Raw genomic sequence first — 20987 nt, 5'->3', positions numbered from 1 at the left:
GTAACCAAGTTAGGTGAAAGCTGATTATATATTATGTGCTGTAACATGTTTATCCCTCTTTCTGATATATTTATGATTTAAAAAAAACCCTATGATATTAGACACACACTCCTCACAACCCATAAACCTGTAGGGAATCTTTTTACAGGGGATGGAGAGCTGTTAGCTTGTGGCCTAGCTGACAAATCTTTACTGGTATTCAATTCCAATCTGACAGGAACACCGGCTGTTTTTTCAGGTAAACTGTTTGTAAATATAGTTTATATGGAGTGGTGCGTTTTCAGTTTTAAATAAACTTGTACATTAATTAAAAGATTCCATTCTTGTCACTAAATGAAGAATTAAAAAAAACCCCTACTACTTCTGAGTGAAGATATAGTAAACTTGTGTGTCTGGTTAATGTTGTTCCAGGCTTGAGTAGCCTTGTGTTTTTCCAGAGTTCCTCAGATCACTGAGAAGATAAACAATAGAAATGTATGACAGGTTTCAGAGTGGTAGCAGTGTTCGTCTGTATCAGCAAAAAGAATGAAGAGTACTTGTGGCCCGTGGTACCTTGGAGACTAACAACTTTATTTGGGCATAAGCTTTCGTGGACTAAACCCCACTTCATCAGATGCATGGAATGTAAAATACAGTAGGAATATCACACACACACACACACACACACACACACACCGTGAAAAGATAGGGGTTGCCATACCAACTCTAACAAGACAAATCAATTAAGGTGGGCTATTATCAGCAGGAGAAAAAACTTTTGTAGTGCTTTGCTAATTTTTGTGCATGTTTTGCTAGCTTCTCCAAACTCTATTTATTATAGGCAACCCTTGTTCCTCTGGATCATGGTGTATCCATAAAAGGTCTAGCCAGGTTCCTTATGAGTCAGCTTATGGCTGACAAACCCTATTCTAGAGCGATACTGTTTGTTACAAATTTCACAGATCCATGTCTTGTCTGAGTTGGAGTCCAAGATTACAGTACACTGTGTTCTTCTTTCTCACTTTGCTTCCATCCTCTGGATCAAAGCTGCTTCATGTTGAGCTGCACCCAGTGCCAGATATTCCCTCCAGATTGGACAGGATTCTGCATGCTCCTCCCAGCTTTCTACATTGATGTTGAACAACTTCATATCACTTTTGCACACATTTTGGTACTGCCATAAAGGGGCAGCCCTGCTTTCTAGAGGTGTCTTGAATCTCTTTGTAAAAAATATTCTTGGGGATACAGTCTCCTCCCATTCTCCTGACATGACCGAACCATTGGAACCTCCTCCTCTTGTTAGTACAATAGAACCTCAAAGATACAAGCACCAGAGTTCTGGACTTACTGGTCACCGGCTTCAGCCCCGCGGCTCCGTTTCTGGTTTCAGCCTTGTGGGGGGGCGCCAGGACTCGGGGCTTCAGCCCCGCAGCCTCATTCCTGGCTTCTTCCCTGCAGGGGGTGCCGGTTTCAGCCCCAGCACTCCCCCCATAGCTAAAGCCCTGAGTCCCAGCATGCCCGCCTCCCCTGGCTGAAAGTGGGAGTGGAAACATGGGGTGACCCGAGTCCTGGCACCCCCCTGTGGCAGAAGCTGGGAACGGAGCGGTGGGGCTGAAGCCTCAGCACTCCCCCCAGCTCTAAAGCCCTGAGCCCTGGTGCTCCTGAGGGTCAGAAGCCCTGACCCCCTCTCTCTCTGTGGCTGCCCCCCCCCTCCAGTTGCTAAAGTCCATAACGTCTTGTTTGGAGTTATGGAGATTTCAGAGTTATGGACAATCTCCATTCTGGAGGTGTGTCTAACTCTGAGGTTCTACTGTTGTTTACTGTAAGTGTGTCAGTCCTGCGTGCTCTAGCATTTCTGTGTTTGGTATTTTGTCTTCCCACTTTATTTTCAGGATCTTGCACAAGTATCTCATATGGAAGCTATTCCAATTCTGTTAGTCAATTCAGTCTGAAGGTCAAGATTCCTTCTGATCATAGAACCCAAGTAGCAAAAGCTGTTGACAACGCTAAGAGATTTACTCTCCAGAGTGATGTCAGGTAGCAGTGAATCAGTGTTAGAAAGTCATTAAGTTTTCACTTACATATTTCTGTTTTTGTGATTTTTTTTTTTAATTTAAAGGGTTTTTCCTTTCCAATAAAACATTAGATACCATGCAGTTATGCTAAAAACTATGGAATAGGATTTTTTTAATAGTATGCTCCCCTCTTTCTTAAAAACAAGCATTGTCTATAAAGCAAAAGACCAAATAGATATGTTCTTTAAATCTAGATTGCAGCCATAACCTCTAATCTAGTGTACACCGAATAATCCCTCTTCATGCTAATTTAAAAGCCTTCTCAAAGGCATATGTATGTTTGTAGTGGAATGGTGCTAGCACCATAATTACAGTTGTGCCAGAATTTTCATTAAAAAATAAGTTTTGATAGGAGGGGGTGTTGTTTCTAACAGAAGGCATTTGTATCTGATGTTTCTTGTCCTCACTTTTAAGATGATTTAGTCTATTACCTTATTGTATTGTTACAGCTGTCTTTGCCCCATCAATGTTCTCAGCCTTCACCACCTGCCAGTTTACTTCTTCCACAAATATTTTTTCTCTTTATCCCTTTCCAGCCTTTATATATGACACACACGGAAAAGATTTGCAAATCTTATCTATCTTCAAATCCTTTCTTAAGATGCGTTCAGAACATTGCTATTTGATAATAGCTAGGCAGATGGCAAACTACACTGTGGGCATAGTTAGTCTACCCAAAATTGTGCTTGTTATTGTTTATCCTGTGGCATATGCCTATCTGTGTTATTTACTTCAGCTTTTTATCATTAATCTAGACTGTGAATGCCTTTTGTGCTGGGATGATCTCTTAAATACGTTTATAAAGCCTCTAGTAAAATAGGGCCTGAATCCCTGCTTAGAGCATCTATGTGCTACTGAAATATAAATAATAATAGTATGAGATTAAACATTTCAACTGTATAGCACCAGATCTGTGTTGTTGTTTTTTTGTTTGGTTTTTTTTCCCCTCCCTTCCCTTCTGCACATTTCAGAATATCAGGAAATCCTGTATTGATTTCCTACTTACTTTCTAACAACTGTGCTGCTATTTGGAGCACCAGATGAATATGTTTATAACTTTTTTTGTCATAGGCACTAATTCTCATTGAGAATGCAAATTCATGGCAAGTTTGAACTTCAATTTAAAAAAAAAAAAAAAGGCGGCAGCAGCAGCAGCAGCTAAGTTATTTGAGTGCCAAGAAAGCATCTGGACATATTTTTTGACTGGTCGAAAACACCTTTTTGTACTACATCATTATGGAGGAGCATTACAGCCCCTATATATCAAAATCTGGTTAACTGGAACTCCTGGTTCAAATTAAACTTGTTTTTATCTCCTGTGGTTGGACTACATTCCTATTCAAATTTACCTATAGGTGCCACAGCATTTAGAGCAAGGCGAAGAGTATGCTAGTCAGCTTTAAAAGGGTTACAGGTAGCATGGCTCTTTTGAAGCCAATCACTCTACAAAGCCAGCTATCATGCTATTCAATGTGCCTCAGGATTGGGGAGCCCTGAATGAAGACTCTTTTGAAGCCAGTTGTCCTCTTCTTTACTGTGCTCTGGGGTTCAGGGACCTAAATTGCAGAAAATGTAAGTGTCCTGGATAGCTCCTGCAGTTTTCCAAACCTCAGATTTTCCTAAGGTTTCTCATGTGCCCTGCCATTTTTGGGAAATGGGAGTCGTGGTTTACTGTATTTTTTACTTTTTACACAGATAACTCAAGTACCTGAATAGAACTTTACAAAATTTTAAAAACTAAACAATATAAAACCCCTCCTTTGTTCTGAGAATAAGTACTGGCTTTGAAATTTTACCTGAAGGGGTATGATTGTTTTGGGTATGGAAGTTATTGCACTGTGATATGGACATAAAATGGAAGTGTCTTCTCTACCTTAATTATTGTGTTGATTTATTATACAAATAATAAAGCAAACAAAACTCAAGATATACAGTATTAGGCAGTTGATAGGTGAAGATGTTATGAGTCCCTGACCTGAAAAGTTTACAATCTAAATACTATAATTTATAAACCAGTTTATATTGATACACTTTATCATTGAAAACCTTAACTACAGTTTTCTCTTGTTACATGCTACAACAGTACAACACCACAAGGTGATTAAAGTAATGTAAAGATCTGTTCCAGGAAGAACTGCAGTTGACTGAATTATAAAAATGTGCACGAGGGGGCAGCATAGGAACTTTAAATGTCAACTGAAATTCAACACATTTCTTATAGGGAAATAAGATTAACAAAACATGATAATTGGCTTTTACGTAACATTTTTCTTTGAATTGTATGCAGTTATTAGCAGGACAAATATATTCTAAATTAGAAATGATCAATTAACTAATCGATTTCTGTATAGTGTGTCTGAATTTTGAACTGCTGTCTTCATAGTAGCTCACTCTTATTTTAACAGCCTCAAACCAAACTAAAAAGGCTGCTTCTTCCATAAACTGTTTGTTGATGAGGGGTTATAGCTCTTGTAAACTACGATCTGCAATCAATAACTATCTCTTTTATGAAATATTTTCTTAATAGTTAGCAGCTGCTGTAGGACTGTGTCTACAGTGGAAGCCACTTATTTCCTTGTGGTTACAATAACAAATTGCTAGCAATAAAAATATAAAATTGTACCATGGTAAGGCCTACATCTTCTCAGAGTTGGAATCTGGAAACCATTTAATAGTATTTAAATGGATATTTTGCCTTCAGGTCAAATTCCATTAAAATATGATACATATAACTAACTATTCATGGTTCTTTTCTTTGATGTAGTATTGCCTATATGCTTTAGTAAAGAAATTTCCTTGAAGGTAAAACTCATGTCTCCTTTCTATTGACTTCACAAAATTAGATTTAGGGCTACCGTAATCTGTAGGTGAGGGAGGTTCTTTTGTAATTGTTGATCTTGGTGGTGGTGGTGGTAGAATCAAACCTTGTCTGACAAAGTATCTGGTAGCACTTCAGATGGCTGAGGCAAATGCAAGGGTGACTAAACCATTTTACAACCATCTTCCAATGCCACACTCCTCCAGGTCACAGATACTGTGCCTTCTTGACCTACTCCTTTCAACTGTCCTCCTAACAGCCCTGTTGACTTCAGCTGGAATTTTTGACACTCAGCACCTCTGATAATCAGGTTCCAAACACCTTACATTAAGCATCCAAACAGTGAGGTTCACAACATTTTGAAAATGGAGGCCCTTTGCTTCTAAGCTTTCCATTATTTGGATAATTTTGTAAAAGAGATCCTGATTCAGAGCCCGAAGACCGTAAATGACAATGGAAGTATCACCCTCGTAGAGTTAGAATTCTTTTTAGGCTGGGACCTTTCATCAGCAAAACTCTTACAGGTCCTAGTGGAACTGCAAAGGTTCAGGAAAGGGAATCAACCATACTACTTATACTCTGGTTTCAGTACTGTATGTTTGGTGGTGTTCAACCTTTTGCTGGGGATAGAGGTGAGTCCTAAGGGTAAGTGGTCATAGAGGCTGATTAATCAGAGAATAGCACTCTCTGACTTTGGAAGCCTGACATTAAAAAGGTTCATTGCAGTTCTGTTTTCTGGGGAAGTTTTGTGCTACAATTTGACTAATATTAGTCTGATCCACTGCTAAATTACCTATCTGAACGGGTTGATTTTAAGCAAACAAACTGTACAGTCTCTTATTTTAGCAACATATTCTGCAAGATTAATTATATATTGGCAATAGTATATTTACAGGCAATTCAGTGTTTCTCATTTGCATTTTTCTCTTTAGACACATCACAGTGAAGACCCAATGTCTGAAGCAAATCTATTTTTATTTTTTTTAAAATCAACCCTTGCACAATATGACAATGTGTTGACTCACCCATACCAAAACAATTACTTCATATGACCTGGCTTCACGTGCATATTTATGTGGCCAGAGGATTTTCTACAAATGTACCTAATATCAAGAGCTAAAATTGTAAACCTGATTTTCAGTGAGACAAATAAAACTGCTGTTGATCTTATGGAACAAATTGAATCAAACTTCAGAAAGTATTTTATGTTCCAAGACAAATTACCTTTATGAGCATTTTGAAAATCCTAATGGTATTTTATTTTAAATGCAAAAGAAGTCTGTAGATCTTTAAAAGATAAATCATCAAACTGGTACAATAACCAAGTCTTGCTGTAGGCGAAAACTCTGCTCTGCTTAATTTATCATTATCTCACAAGTAAAGATCTCCAAATGCCCCATTGTTGCTAACGTATATAGAGGCTTGAAAGGATTTCATTTTTATTTTTTCATTAGGTTTGATGGACAGTGGTTTTTACATAGAAGTACTTCTTTAGCGTTAATTGACATTGATATTGCAGGAATTTAAAAATATTCAGATACTAGTTCAAATTTTGAGTAAATAAAAATGACCATGTAAAAATCAACTATGTAATAAAATCAGGAATAAAACATGTATTATTTTATATTATTTTCTCGCTAATTCCTTCATAGCATTGGCAGCAAAATGTGCGCCAGTTGTATAAAATGGAAAAGTAAAAAAATTGTTACAATACTTTTTTAACGTGAATTTGGATTATTAATGAAAGACATTTTTCATCTGTTTTTAGGTGGAGAGAAAAATCAGCAAGGATTGATGTTTACTGATTTAAATCAAACTCTTTGAAGCCTATATCTAAAAACTATTTTTAAAATGCTGAATAATTATATCCAATCAATATGTTATCTCTGGATGAATGTGAGAAATAGATTTTCTGATATTTCCATTATTTTTTTTGTTAGGTCATGATGGTGCAATTAACTCTGTTGGCTGGAGTCATGACAAGAGGTGGTTAGTTTCTGCATCAGAAGACAGAACATTAAGGATCTGGTCAGTCCGCAATACAGAACCTGCCCTATTTCTGGTAATGAGTAACTCATGTCAGTTAGACACATAGTAGGTCCTGTTCTGCATATTATCAGTACCCAAAACTCTTTTGTTGGGAGCCCAGCTTAGGACACACAGTGCTTGACTCAGTATTACCAACTTCAAGAGATGAAAAATCACAAGTCAGACCACCAAAAATCATCAGATTGGCCCAAAAAATAAAAAGAGATTTAAAATAAAGAAAGATGATATTGGGTTTTTTAGGGTAGTCTCTGGATTTTTGAACTCTCCCTGTGCATCCCCAGGGTGTGTGCATGTGACAATTAGTGTTGCCCACTCTCCCACATGTACTGGATAAGGTGATTTTGGCCCCTGTTTGCAGGAGCTCTCACCCCCACATCTGCCACTCTCCTGCCCAGCAATTAATCCAGCCCCCTCTAAGTTCAGTTCCCTAGCCTCCATCATCATCACCCCATCAGTTCAGGCCCCCTGCCCCACCAACCTCAGTTCATCATCCCAGCACTCACCCCATCTGCCCAGAACCCACCATCAGTACAGCCTCCTCACCTCATCAGCCCCCATCCTCTTCACTTCAGCCCCCGTACAGCTCCCAGGCCATAGTTCAGCCCTTCCAGCCTCACTTCTGGTCCTCTTAGGGTTCTTCACCCTCCTCAGGCCCGGGGTGGGTGTAGTGGGGTCCTCTCTCCCACTTCCCAGGCTGGCAGGGGAGCAGCTTCCCAGAGCAGACTGTCACTCATTTCTAAGTAAAATTAAGCCTCACTCATGATCTTGGTGATAGAACTCTACATCAGGATTTTTTTTCCAGCCATGGCTGATCATGAGAGAGGCTTAATTTTACTTAGAAAGCATGTCTCTCGGGATAAATTTTGTAAGAGTTGGCATGTTGTCTGACTTTGAGTTGCTGCGTACTTACAGCTCTGACACCAGTGAGAACGATGGGTACACAGCACCTTTGCAAGTCAGGCCTTGCATGTCTCAAGTTATATAACCAAAAATGGAGGCACCCAAACTTCTGAAAGTTTTGGCTTTACTCACTATATAATTCTTCATACTTTTATTGGCTCTAGTCTGAAATACCATGTTTAATTTCAGTCTGTCCCTGAATTCTGATTTTAAAAAATGGAAGTTTAATATGTTAAACCAGATTATATTAGATTTAACTGAATACAGATGTTATTAACATGGTGCCAACTAATTTAAACCAAAAAAAAAAAGTAGACCTTGGGATGAGTAAGTATTGAGAACGAAAAAGGCATATCTTTACTCAGTTAACCTGTTATATCTTAGTGCTATAAGTTTCTTGGAAAAATTATATAGTATAGATTCTACTAATAATTATTCACTTTGCATTTCAGGGCAAGGAGATGTTCCATAAATCTATACGCTTTGCACAGTTTTATTACATAGATACATTTATATTGCTGTGTTGTGGAGCTGAATTTCGTCTGTTAAGTTACTATCTTGACACAAGCAAGGATGACCTAAAACGGTTGGTAAACATTTCCATTAATGGAACAGTGGAAGTATTCTATCAGTAGGTGCTTTGTATTATTTTAACAAAAGTAATCTTACATATATCTTTGTCCGGGCATCACAGAATGAAAATGAATCATGTCCCAAAAGTTTTTTTGATCAAGAATGTATTATCAGAGGCAAAGATTACTACTACTATTGTCGTTAAACTCCTGAAACTGCTCCTTACATTCTGTTGCCTCGCTGAAATATGTATTTATGCCTTAATTACTTCTCTTTACAGTTATTGCAACTAACTTTTTTATGGTCTTCCTAAATATTTTCTGAACTTCAGAGGTAGCCAAAATTCATTTGCCAGAGCAGGAAAGCAACCATATTACTTTCACTGGCTTTCAGTCAACACATACAATTCAAATATTGTTTTCTTAGTCTTGAAACTTCTGCATGGATTTCCTCCATTCTGCTGTAGGCCTGTTCTACTATATATACCTACTCCTCCCCCATTACCCTGTTTTTCTAGTTCTTGCCTTCTCTTAGTCCTTTTCCCAAGTCTCCCCACTGTTACAGGTCATTCTCTCACTTGAACTGACCCAATTATATGGAAATGCCACTGACTTCCTGTTAATCTTTTAATTTACAACTGAAAGTTCACACCCTCCCAATCTCCCATTACTGCATGTTTCTGTTTTCCGTTCACTGTTGCTAGTTTACAGCAATATTTTTGTGCATCCGTATAATTCTAAAATTTCATCTTTGATCTTTATGGTTTTTATACCACCACTATTCTGCAATTTCCTTTCTATTATTTTTCCTTTCTATTTTTTTAAACTTTTAAAAAAATATTTAAACAAACTGCTCTTTTTAAAAAAAAAATCTTTAAGATAATTTATTTTCTTTTATACAGGTACTGTAGATTTTGGGGCGGGGATAGGAAAGAATTAAGGGCAAAAGAGTATGGATATAGTGCTTACTACTGTGAGTTAATAGTAAGCACGTAAGCTCCTAAATTGGGGAAACTGTCATAACTTCATTGGTCCTGTGGCCTTTCTGTAAAATGGGGGTAATACTCCTTACCTACCTTTTGTAAGTCCATTTTTTGATCCTAAAATGAGATGCTATAGAAATTCCAATCCTGATGTTTCAGATCCAAATGACTACAGCTTTATTTTCTAATTCTAAGCTTGTTTAATGAATTGATTTTCTCAGTATATTTGTGGACTTACTCAGACGCTACAAAGCAATTATGTTGTAGGATAACTGTACGATATCTAGATATCTCTATTTTTGTTCAAATATTTTCCTCTTGATGCTGCAGGTATCCATTAAATCAGTATCACTTAACAGCTAACTCCCAGCACCATGCCATTAGTTTCCTTGGGTTATTTTTTGTAGTGCTAAAAAGGACAAACTTGAAATTGTTGACATTATTAAAAAACCCTAAAATTATTCTGAGGGCCAGTTGTTGTTGTTTTTTTTAAAAAGGTATTTTTAAAAAGTTTAATTTGCTTTGACATTTTCTTTATGGCTTCCCTCCAGTCCATTTTCTGGCATTTTTACTTTTATAAAGCATAGTGTCACTTCTTTTGTTTCTCACAACTCTCACTCCATGCTCTGAGTTTGGAAAAATGCTTGTTGGATCAGATTCAAGAAGTCTAGAAGGAACCATAAAGAATGCTTTAATCCCTTAATTAGAAGAGCATGGTAATGCAGTCTGGATGGCCAATGGATTCTCTCATTTTTTTAGAGATAAAGACAATACAATAATAAATAGTAATAACAATCTTAATACTTTCCCCATTCTGTGGGGCCTTCCAACAAAGGTGTCAAAGAGTTCTGCAAGCGTTAAAGAATAAATACCCACTTCACAGGGATATTGTGATAAGTATTTTTTAAATGTGAGAAATGAGGCAGAGAGAGCCTTCTTTGCAAATGTCACACAAGAGGTTTGTTGCAATCCTAGGAGTAGAATCCAGATGGCCTGACTACTGCATCTATGATTAAATGCAAAATCATCCTTTTTATCAACAACTTCCTTTACACTCTCTCATGTTACAATTTAGTTAAATATCCTCATGTCAGCATACATAACTGCTGGTAAAAGCAGTGAAAATTCACTATCTGCCATTAATTTTAATTTGTTTTCAGATTGTGATGCTTCACATCCTTACGTGCATTCAGTCCATTTAAAGAACGTGAAGCAGACAAAACTCTTTGCAGTCAGCCTGACGTACCTTTTTAACAAGGGAATCAACAGTATGTAAGGAATTCAAAATGAGATAAAAACACTATTCAAATGACTGTGAACTATTAATTTGTTTATCAATTATTTTAGCACTTATTCGTAGTGCCCTACTACACTGACATAACTCCACCTCCATGAGAGGTGTAAGGCTTATGTTGGTGTAGTTAGGATGATACAGTGTCTGTGTAGATTGGCTGTTGGCAGGTGATGTGAAAGTGATAAAAAAGCCGGGCATCTAAAGTCCAGCTGTCCCCCACTCCCCTGGAGAGCTGGGTGGCTGGATCCCGCTCCTGGTTGGAGCCGGGGCAAGAATGGACCCTGCCGGGAGCTGGGGCAAGAAGCCCGGGCAGCTGGACCCGACTCTTGGCTGGGAACCCAGACAAGAATGGACCCTGCTCTCAGTTGGGAGTCAGGGTGAGACGTCGGAGCAGCTGGACCTCTTTCCCAGCAGGGAACAGGAAGTAGAGGGGGAGGGCAGCCTGCCAGGAGCCTGTGGGGTAGCCAGGCTTCCAGCAGGAAGCTGCCAGAGGAGCTGAGAGACTGGGCTCTCAATTCCCCACACTGCCCCTCGTAGGTTAGTGGAAATGCTCCTGGTGAAGATGTGCACCACTGACCCAAGGAGGGTAGTGTGGACATGCACCACCGCAGTAATTACTGCAGTGGCTGTAAGTTGACCTAATATAGGTCAACTTATGTTTCTAGTGTAGACATACCCTAAGAGGCTGGGGTATGTGGTGGCAGTAAGCTTTAAGCCATGTTTGCGTCATCCTAATCCTGGGCTGCTCTGAGGGGACCATGGTGGCATAATTTAGACCAGTCCTGGGGGGTTCAATTTAAATTATGACAGCGTCCCAGGTTGCCTTAAGGGCTGCAGCATTGTGTGCTTGTGATGTGCCTTCTGGCTGTCTTCCACAGTGCCTCCAACAGGTGTATCCTCCCTAAACTTCAACCAGGGCTTTTCGGGCTCCTTTACACCTCTGTGACTGTTTCACCAAACACAAAGTGGGCAGAATGGTGGGAGGTTCTTACTGTTGGACTTAGTTTTAATTTCCTCTGCTCAGTTGTGATGCTGAAACAGAAATATTTTTTCTTTCCTTTTAATGAATTCTTATCCTGCTCTAGGATTATCAGGTGAATAAATTTTTAAATAAAAACACAAAACATTTTGTTCCAAATAAAATACGTATCACTTCCAGAATACCCCTTACTTTATGCAAGGAATACTAAGCTCCTGTGGATCCTTTCTATCTGCTAACTGCAGTCAGTTTTCTGAAGTCACCTCCTCTTTCGTAGTCATATCCCTCATTTTGTATAATCTTCCTTTCCATCTGCAGTCAAGCACTAAAAGGTTTCCTTTCCTTTACTCCTCACAATTGCACTCTGTCATTCCAACCTCCTCATCCCTCCAATCAGTGCTCTGACTAACTCTCCACAAAATCCTATACACCATCACAGCCATTCTTCCCAGAGCAAAGCTAGCATTCTGTCTCTGAAAGTGGAGAGGAAAAAAATTATATACGGTTCTTCTGTCTGACCACAGTGCCTCCTGAATGTGCTAGGGCCTCTCATTTGGGATGGATTCTTTTCTTTTCTTTTCAATTAACTTCTGTTGCTTTCCCTTCCAATTGTTAGGGAAAGAGTATTCTACTCTTCGAGCCTGATCCAATTCTCATTGGAGTTAATGGAAAGACTCCCATTGACTTCAGTGGGATTTGGAACAGGTCCTTTATCTATTGTTCATGCATGTTGGGGAGGGAAGATATCTGTGCCTGTTTCTCCAGACTCAGCTCATGGGATTTGTTTGCTTCATGTTTACCACTCTGTCTCATGGAGTACTGAATTCACCTGTGAGCAGTTTTTTACCTGAACCATGGCAGAGCAAACAGAGTGCCTGTTGCTAAAACTTGAAATCTTTTGTCTTAACCCAGTCTGCATTTGGATACATTATGAGACCTCAACCAATTTTTTTTTAAAAAACGTTTCAGAATAGATCTCTAGTACCGTGCCGGGGGTCAAACAAGGTAGGGTTTGTTTGTTTTCTCATCCATTTTCTCTTCTCCCTCATATGCAGCACGTGAAATGCAGCACCATACCTAGTGATATTTCTACTTTCATAATCATTATAATTGGAAGATTTACTCTTAACACCTTCTGGATGGAAGGCTGAATTATTTTGATTTTAAGTAGGTGGAAAGTTGAACATCAGTCCATTAGATCAAAAAGTACTCATGCCTATGTTACATGTATACATGTTTTTTCCTACTATGAGTCTTCCAACTAAATTGTTCTTTACTGGAAATTTTATATTACTGTGGCTTTGTCTGGTAATAAAAAGGGGATCTTGGCTTCCAACTGTTTCACTAGAAGTTTACTTTTGGTCATAAATTACGACTCTTTTTGCTAAATAGTTCATTAATTTCATATCTTTTGCAGATATAAACAGAAGAGCATTTGCAAATCAGTACAGAAATTCCCCATGGCTTCTACTGTGGAGATTACCAGCCTTTCAGCAATAAATGATTTCTACTCTTGTATCCTGGGTCCTGGATAATTATTGTTTCTGTACAGTATTTTAGGCTGAATGGCATTGAAATATTCAAGATAAAAAGTTGACATGAGCTCTATAGCTAGTATCTTTTTCTACAATTATAATACTAATGTAATTGTTTCATAGTAGTCTTGTTGGACTCCAGCCTAGCATATTAATGTATTTAAATTGTAAATTCTTTGAGGCAGGGACTGTTTTATAACATTATATGTTTGTATATAGCAACTAGCACAGTGAGGCCCTGCTCCATGACTGGAATCCCTAAGAATGACCACCAAATAAATCAATAATACTTTGAGTAAAATTATTTTTGTATTTTTATGAAAGAATTGTTGCCTTAAAAATGTCAGATTCCAAGGCCACGAGGGACCTCTATGAGCATCTAATCTGACCTCCTGTATAACACAGGCCATAGAACTTCCCCATAATAATTCTTAGAGCAGATATTTTAGAAATATATCCAATCTTGATTCAAAAATTGTCAGTGATTGATAATCCACCATGACCCTTGGTAAATTATTTCACTGGTTAATTACCCTTAATTTATGTGGACTCAGGAATATTTTACTTATAATCTGATTTCTGACACTGACCTTGCTTAAATCACTTCACGACTGCTTCAGCTTTCCCATCTGTAAAATGGCAATAATAATACTTCACTACCTCACTGTGCTATTGTGAGAATTAATTTGATGTTTTAAAAATGTTTGGAGGCAACTTCCCCTCCCCCAAAATACTATATAAATGCTGCTATTATATATGTCTATATAGTGATGTATTCTACAGATCCTATGACCATTTATGCTTGGCAAAGACACAGGTGAATAATCCTATTCCACACACATGTAGTACTGTATTTAAAACATCAATTTTCTTGCAGGCTGCTGACATACTTTGGCCTATTTGCTAGTAAGAATCTGGCTGTTGAAATACTTAAGGAGCTTGTTTCAATTGAAGTATGTATATATTTGTGCCTATTTTTGATCAGTATGGGTATTCTGGTTATGGAAATTTAGTATACTTGATTCATAAATGTAATTTATAAACTAGATCTTGTTAAAACATAGGTTTTTTTTTTTTGCTCTTGTCTCCATTGGATCTGTTTGTGTTGTTTGAACTTTAACTCACAGAGGTTACAGATATTATACTTGCAGCTGGTAGCAACCGAACATTAGAAGTTTTTGACCTCAATGCAGGCTGCAGTGCAGCAGTAATACCAGATGCTCATTCTAGATCAGTCCACCAGATCTGTCAAAATAAGGTAGGTATTTTATTGATTTTTTTTAATATTAACATACTCAATAAGGAGCATTCAGAAAACATTAGGTGATTTAAAAAACTTGCCATCTCTCCTGTGCAATGTATTTAGTGTACAATAAGATCAAAAGGCTAGATCGTCACAGCCTTTACTTAGCTGCAAAGAGGAGTAACCAAGATATTCTCTTGCTTCATGCTCGGCCCTGCTCAGGTGCACGATAGTGCTCCTCTTCTTACTCAAGGTAGATTGTAACATTACAGTCTAGTCTAATATGAGCTATTTACAGCAACCAAACTCCAAAATTAATTTTTGACATCACAATGATTTTATAGCTTTCTATTATCCCTATTTGATTTTCTCATTTAGCTTTGCAATACCCTGTTCAATGAAGCTTCTTAAGTCTTCCAAATCTATTTATTTCAAAACATTTTAATGCAGATGGATTACATTTACATTGTGTTTTTTTATGAGACCCAGATAGATTTTGTGATAGAGGGAACAACTTGAATTAACAGTCTTTTGCTAAGGGCAATGAAGATAGGTCTGAGTTTCCCATCATTTTCCAGATTATTTGTGCATCCTTAAAATCTATGCTGCCCCGAGCCAAAGTGGTCAGTGAGTTGTAATGAAAGGTATTCTCTACCTCCAGGGCTAAGTATCCTTCCAATTTTCTGCTGCCAACACAGGACTGAGTTAGGCTATGTACACACTACAGCTTAAGTTGGTATAAATTATGTCAATCAGGGGAGTGAATAAGCCTCCATTCGAGTGACATAAATTACACCAACCTAAGTGCCGGTGTGGACAGGGCTACGTGAGTGTGAGAGTTTCAGCCACCGACATAGTCTCCACAGCTTGTGGGGGCTGGAGTAATTAAGTCCACAGGAGAGTTCTCTCCCATCGGCTTAGAGTGTCTGCACTAGTAGTGCTACAGTGGTGCAGTTGCAAGCTCTGCAGTATATTTAGCCTTAGTCTCTGCTCTGCTCCTCTTTGTACTAATCTGCTGTTGTGAATACTGGGTCAGCTAAAAGCTTCAACTAAATGTAATAGCAGATTATTACTTTTTTAAAGGTCCAAGCAGGGGTGAAAGTAACTTAAAGGACTTACTGGTACTCCAGAGTCCTTAGGAGGGGCGGGACCTCAGCCGGAAGAAGTGTGGCCTCTACCGGAAGAGGCGGGGCCTTTAAATCCCCAGGCACTTTAAATCAGGATTTAAAGGGCCCGGGGCTGTGGTAGCAGCAGCTGGGAGCCCTGGGCCCTTTAAATCACCCCCAGAGCTACCAGCTGCAGAGGCGGCTGGGAGCCTTGGGGGTGATTTAAAGGGCCCGGGGCTCCAGCTGCTGCTACCGCAGCGGAGCCCCAGGTCCTTTAAATCACCATGGGAGGGGGCTCCCGGCTTTCCGCTATCCTGGGGCCCCAGCCTCTGGCGGAGCTTTAAAGGGCCCGGGGCTCCACTGCAGTAGTGGCAGTTGGGAGCCCCTGGCCCTTTAAATCACCGCCAGAGCCCTGCTACCACTACCCCAGGGCTCCAGCAGTGGGGCTCGGGTGGCAATTTAAAGGGCCCTGGAGGGTAGCATCAGTGGGAGCCCCAAGCCCTTTAAATTGCTGCCAGGGGAAGCCCATCTGCCCCGGTATAGCGCACCGGTTCTTGCCAGTACCCCATACCAGGGCGTACCGGCTTACTTTTACCTCTGGGTCCAAGCTTTTTGTTATTTTGAAGAGTTCTTGTAACAAAACACAACTGCCCATTTTTACAGATACAATAGTTGTCAGTGAGGTTTGAACCATAGACCTTCAGTGCCAAAAGCACCACTTGAGCTAAAGGAGAACTTTTACCCAGGAGACTGTAGTAGACTGTATGGCACTGGTCACCAAAGATATCACATACACTGAGGTGATTATATACACATACCTCCTACACTCTGCTGGCTCCCAGTTCTATTATGGGCTCAGTTCAAGTGCCTGATCCTCATTTTCAAAGCCCTTACGCAAAGGCAATTAGTCTATCTACTGGATAGGAAGATGTGGCCCTTCAGGGATACTTCTCTGGAGCCAGAATAGAGCAGTTTCATTGCAGGTAGTCTGTGATGGTGGAACCCCTTACTACAAGAAATCTGGATATGCCTGACATTTGGAAACAATGCAAAACCCATCTTTTGGAGGAAGGCCTTCCTCCAGTGATGCGGAAAGAATGACCCAGTGACATTTAGTTACCTGTTTAAAAGCAAAACCTGAACCAACCTAAAATCCCTCTGTTTGTGAATAGAAATAGCTACAGAAGCAGACATGTCAGTGGAGGTGTCTGCAAACTGCATATGTGTGGGAACTGAACTAGTGCCTTGTTTGGTTTCTTGTCCTAAGAAACCAAGTTTAGTTGGGAGTTGGTGGATGGAGGCAAGTAAGTGAGGGAACAGAGCTTTGGAGACTAAGGAAGCATTAATCTTTATCTGCTCTTCCCTCACTGTGAGCCCAGCAGCACTTCTGGGACACTTGCAGACCTCACTGTCCATTACAAAAATTATTTTTTCCAATTTAGTTTTTGTAATGGAAAGTAGTCATTGGATCACAAACTGCATCAAGTATCAGAGAGGTAGCCTTGTATCAGAAAGTCAACTGGGTTCATGGAGACTGGAGAAGAGAAAAGGGACCTTACAGGTCCTGGGAACATGAAAAGAAGGAAGTGTTTGATTTTTTTTTTATTTATTTACAATATGTATAGCCAAAATTGGGGAGAGAAGATGGTAATTTTCTTTTCCCTACTTTCTCTCTCCTTTCTTCTAGGAAATACTTTTCCTAGTGGAAAGATATTTTAAATAATGCCTCTCCCTCAAGTTGTTTTTTAAAACAATTTTTTATAATAATGAAATGCGGAATAACTGAGACATAGTCTAATAAAAGTAATCAAGTTTGGGGTGTATATTTAGAAGGCTATTGGAGTAATTCTCCGATGATTGATTATAGTCACTCTGCATTCAGTCTACCACCACACAATCCAATCAAGTCACACACTGATGATGATATTAATTCACACAATAGAGTAGCTTATTTCTACATTAGGCTCCAACTTCTCATTTGCATTTATGCTTCAGCACATGGACGTTCAGATTTATAGTTGGATCAGAGGATTTGGGATTTTTCATTTTTTTAAGAGTTTTGATTCCCTTATAAAACTACAAAGTTTCCTTTATAATCTATAACTGAGCATCTTATTGTATTACACTTCAGCGTTTAGAATATTGTTCAGCTGTGATCACTTGATATATATATTTTTTTCAACTGTTTTGGTTGTCAGACTGAAAAATCTACATTACACATTATTTTGAATGACTTTATGAATATTTTGTCAGATAACCAAAACCAGGCATGAGCAATGTTGTGAATAAGAGTTTACTAATGTTTTTCCTTAATTTTCTTCCAGAAGTGAGTGATTTAATAAAACAAAGATAATTTGAAATTAATATAGCCCTCCTTCAGTTCTGTGAGTTAATAGTTTAGTACATGTTCTCTGCCATGTACAGCTGGTGTTTGTTTGTCAATATTATGAGTTAAACATTTTTTCAAGGATTCCTCTTGTGTGACTTGATACTGCTTATTGGATTTAGGATCATTACAGCCCAAATGTAGTTACCATAGTGGAAAATAGTTTCAGTAATTTTATTACAAACCCCACTCCTCCAGTTTTCCTCTATTACTTATAACTAAGGCTGCGTTTTAGTTGTGGGTATTTAGTAAAAGTCATGGACAGGTCACGGGCAGTAAAAAAAAATTAATGTCCGTGACCTATCCATGACTTATACTATATACCCCTAACTAAAACTTGGGCTGGGGCACCATAGGGGTGGGGCAGGTGGCGGCGCCCAACCCCTGACCTCTGCTGGTACTGGAGGATGGGGGGGTGGGTGGCGCTTGGCCTGGGAGGTGCTGGGGGGTGTGCGCGGCAGGGCTGGCAGGTTCCCCACCCAGCTCTGATTGGCGTTTCCCTGCAGCTCCTAAGGGAGGGGCGGTCAGGGGAGCTCTGTGCGCTGCTCCCGCCACAAGTGCCACCTCCCATTGGCTGAGAAGCACAGCCAATGGGACTTACGGGGGGTGTCACCTGCGGGTGTGGGCAGTGCATGGAGCCCCCTGGACTCTCCGCCTAGTAGCTGCAAGGACATGCCAGTGGGAGACAGGGAGCCCCTCCCCAGGTAAGCGCCGCCCCACACCCCAACCCTCTGCCCCAGCCTTGAGCCCCTTCCCACACATCCAAACTGCTGCTGCTGACCAGGGGCTGCTCACCTCGGGCAGTCCCTGATCTAGCACTAGCCACTGCAGAAGTCATGGAGATTGTGGAAAGTCACGGAATCTGTAATTTCCGTGACAGCCTCGTAGCCTTACTTATAACACAAGTATAAGAACTGATCTTGGTCTGAAACTTCACATGGAAGAGTCAGAGGAGAAAAATGTTTTCAAATCTGATTTAAATAAATTCAGCTGTTTGTTTCTGTGCTAAAGTTGTCTTTTTATGGTTTCTGGTTTTTTGCACTCACATAAATCACCATTTTTAAATGAAATTTTATAAGCAGTTACTCCATAAACTGGATTTACCAGATTTTTCTATTTTATAGTATTTAAAAACAGTGGCATAGGACTAGATTATCCTCTCATATGTTTGCTACAGGGAGAATTCAGGCATCATAAATCACACTGGAAGGGCCCAGAATCTGTCAGATGAAGGGAAATTTATCTGCTAAATACCATCATTCTTTAAACTCTGAAGTCCGCTGTCATGATTACAGGGCTAGCTGCACCTCTGTGCCCTTTGTGGTCTGAGTGCACACCCTCAAGTATTAGGACTCTTGTCTTTTATTTCCCCGGGGGTTGAATTTTCATAATTCTCCCACTCCTAAACCTGGACTACGGTATCCTGTGGAAAGAACAGGAAAGAAAATTTATGCTCAAATAAATATGTTAGTCTCTAAGGTGCCACAAGTACTCCTGTTCTTTTTGCGGATACAGACTAACATGGCTGCTACTCTGAAACCTGTCAGTAGCTTGTGGGTCAACCATGCTTATTTGGAAAGTTAGACTGAGTTCTGGCATCTAAAGTTCTTCCCATCGTGAGTATGTGGCCAGTGATGTACAGTGACAAAACAAACTATTGTTTGTTTTGCAGGCAGAACAAATCTTTGAGAGAAAAAGGTTTTTAAAACTACAAAGAGTCTATATGCATATCTGTCTTACCTAAAGTCTTAACATCCTCTGGTCATGACCTAGACAGGCCTAGCTTCTTCAGACACTCCCATCAAGGTCCTTTGTCTCAGCCTACTGTTACCTTACTTGAGTGAGACTGTCCTTTTTAACATGCTTCTTCTGTATTCCCAGGCTTTGACCCTTCTGGTCAAAGCTAGTCCTGTAGGCCTAGCAGGAAATCAAGCAGGGTCTTCAGAGCCAATGGATTGTCCCTTAGCAAATCTCAAATGTGTGCTGCGTGGTGGCTTATTTTGAGCCATTCGGTTTTCCCAGGCAGCTCTCTATTGACTTGACTTAAACATCCCAGTAACCAGGTCCATATACAGTATTGATAAACTATCACAGAGAAGCTCCAGATCAGTGAGATTCTTCCACATTAACTTGACATTTGGGTTCTACAATTTTAGGAGGGTTTCACTGAGTAAAGGTAGTGGTTAGGTGTGGCATGACTAAGATACATTGGATCATCATAACCTGGCAAACTTGCAGGGAAGCATCAGCAGGAAAAAAATCATTCTCATGGATTCATATTCTTTGCTGGCAAGCTCCCATGGAAAGGGTATTAAAGGTGAAGAGCTGTACCATGGGTTAATGTGGAGGAACCCATCCCTCCCTGTAAATGTTTTTCAGACTTTTTTCCAGCCCTGAGATTTTCAGGATCTCTCCATGGAGTTTAGGTCAGTTTTGGGGCTGCAAGGTAACACTCATTGTTCACTCCATAGACAGCCAATTCTGCTCACACCCCTTACTGGATGATTTTTTAGAAATATATGGAATTTTCACGGTCTCTCTTGCTGTGAAGGGGGATTCTTCAGAAGGGACCCTAAATTATTCTGACCCTAAATTACTTATTTTAGGAAAATATCAAAAATCCTCTTACAGTGCTTTTGATCATGGTGTGAGTGCTTGAATACAGCAGCCAAAGTGTTAAGGAGAATCTGAATCTTACAGCCGAATCTACAAAAAATATTTTGTAGTCAGACTTGATAGAGAAACGACTTCTTATGTCAACGGTCCCTAGATGGATGAAAACTGGACTCTGAAGTGAACTCAGTTATACTGAGAATCAACAGTTTATGGTTTATTTTTTTAATATCAATCTCATGAGATCTTATTTAAATTCACATAAGTAAGTGTGTTAAAGAAACTCATGTGTAATCCTCCCTATTATTGGAAGGTTGAGTTAAATGATGGGTGAGCTTATGTACTATACATGCTGCAATGTCTAGCACATTGGGGTAGATTAAGGATAGCTTTTCATCCTTATTTCTGAATGTCTTTGCTTCTGTGGGTTTAAAATAGTTCCTCAGTGCTACTTT

The 20987-nt window shown here is 39.6% G+C and overlaps 1 protein-coding gene across 15 annotated transcripts in view; it reads left to right on the top strand.

Moving 5' to 3' along the window:
• WDR27 (WD repeat domain 27) overlaps nucleotides 1-20987 on the top strand; it is a 227850-nt gene that overhangs the window by 65344 nt on the left and 141519 nt on the right. For all 15 annotated transcript variants that reach the window (XM_045008729.1, XM_045008731.1, XM_045008728.1 and 12 more), the window contains exons 17-21: nucleotides 149-238; nucleotides 6813-6934; nucleotides 8274-8407; nucleotides 13067-13164; nucleotides 14321-14442. In XM_045008729.1, the coding sequence (XP_044864664.1) occupies nucleotides 149-238; nucleotides 6813-6934; nucleotides 8274-8407; nucleotides 13067-13164; nucleotides 14321-14442 (566 nt within the window). The remainder of the gene's footprint in view (nucleotides 1-148; nucleotides 239-6812; nucleotides 6935-8273; nucleotides 8408-13066; nucleotides 13165-14320; nucleotides 14443-20987) is intronic.

Source organism: Mauremys mutica, chromosome 3 (genome assembly GCF_020497125.1).
Source record: "Mauremys mutica isolate MM-2020 ecotype Southern chromosome 3, ASM2049712v1, whole genome shotgun sequence".
NCBI classification, from domain to species: Eukaryota; Metazoa; Chordata; order Testudines; family Geoemydidae; genus Mauremys; species Mauremys mutica.
This window is presented reverse-complemented; position numbering and strand designations above follow the sequence as displayed.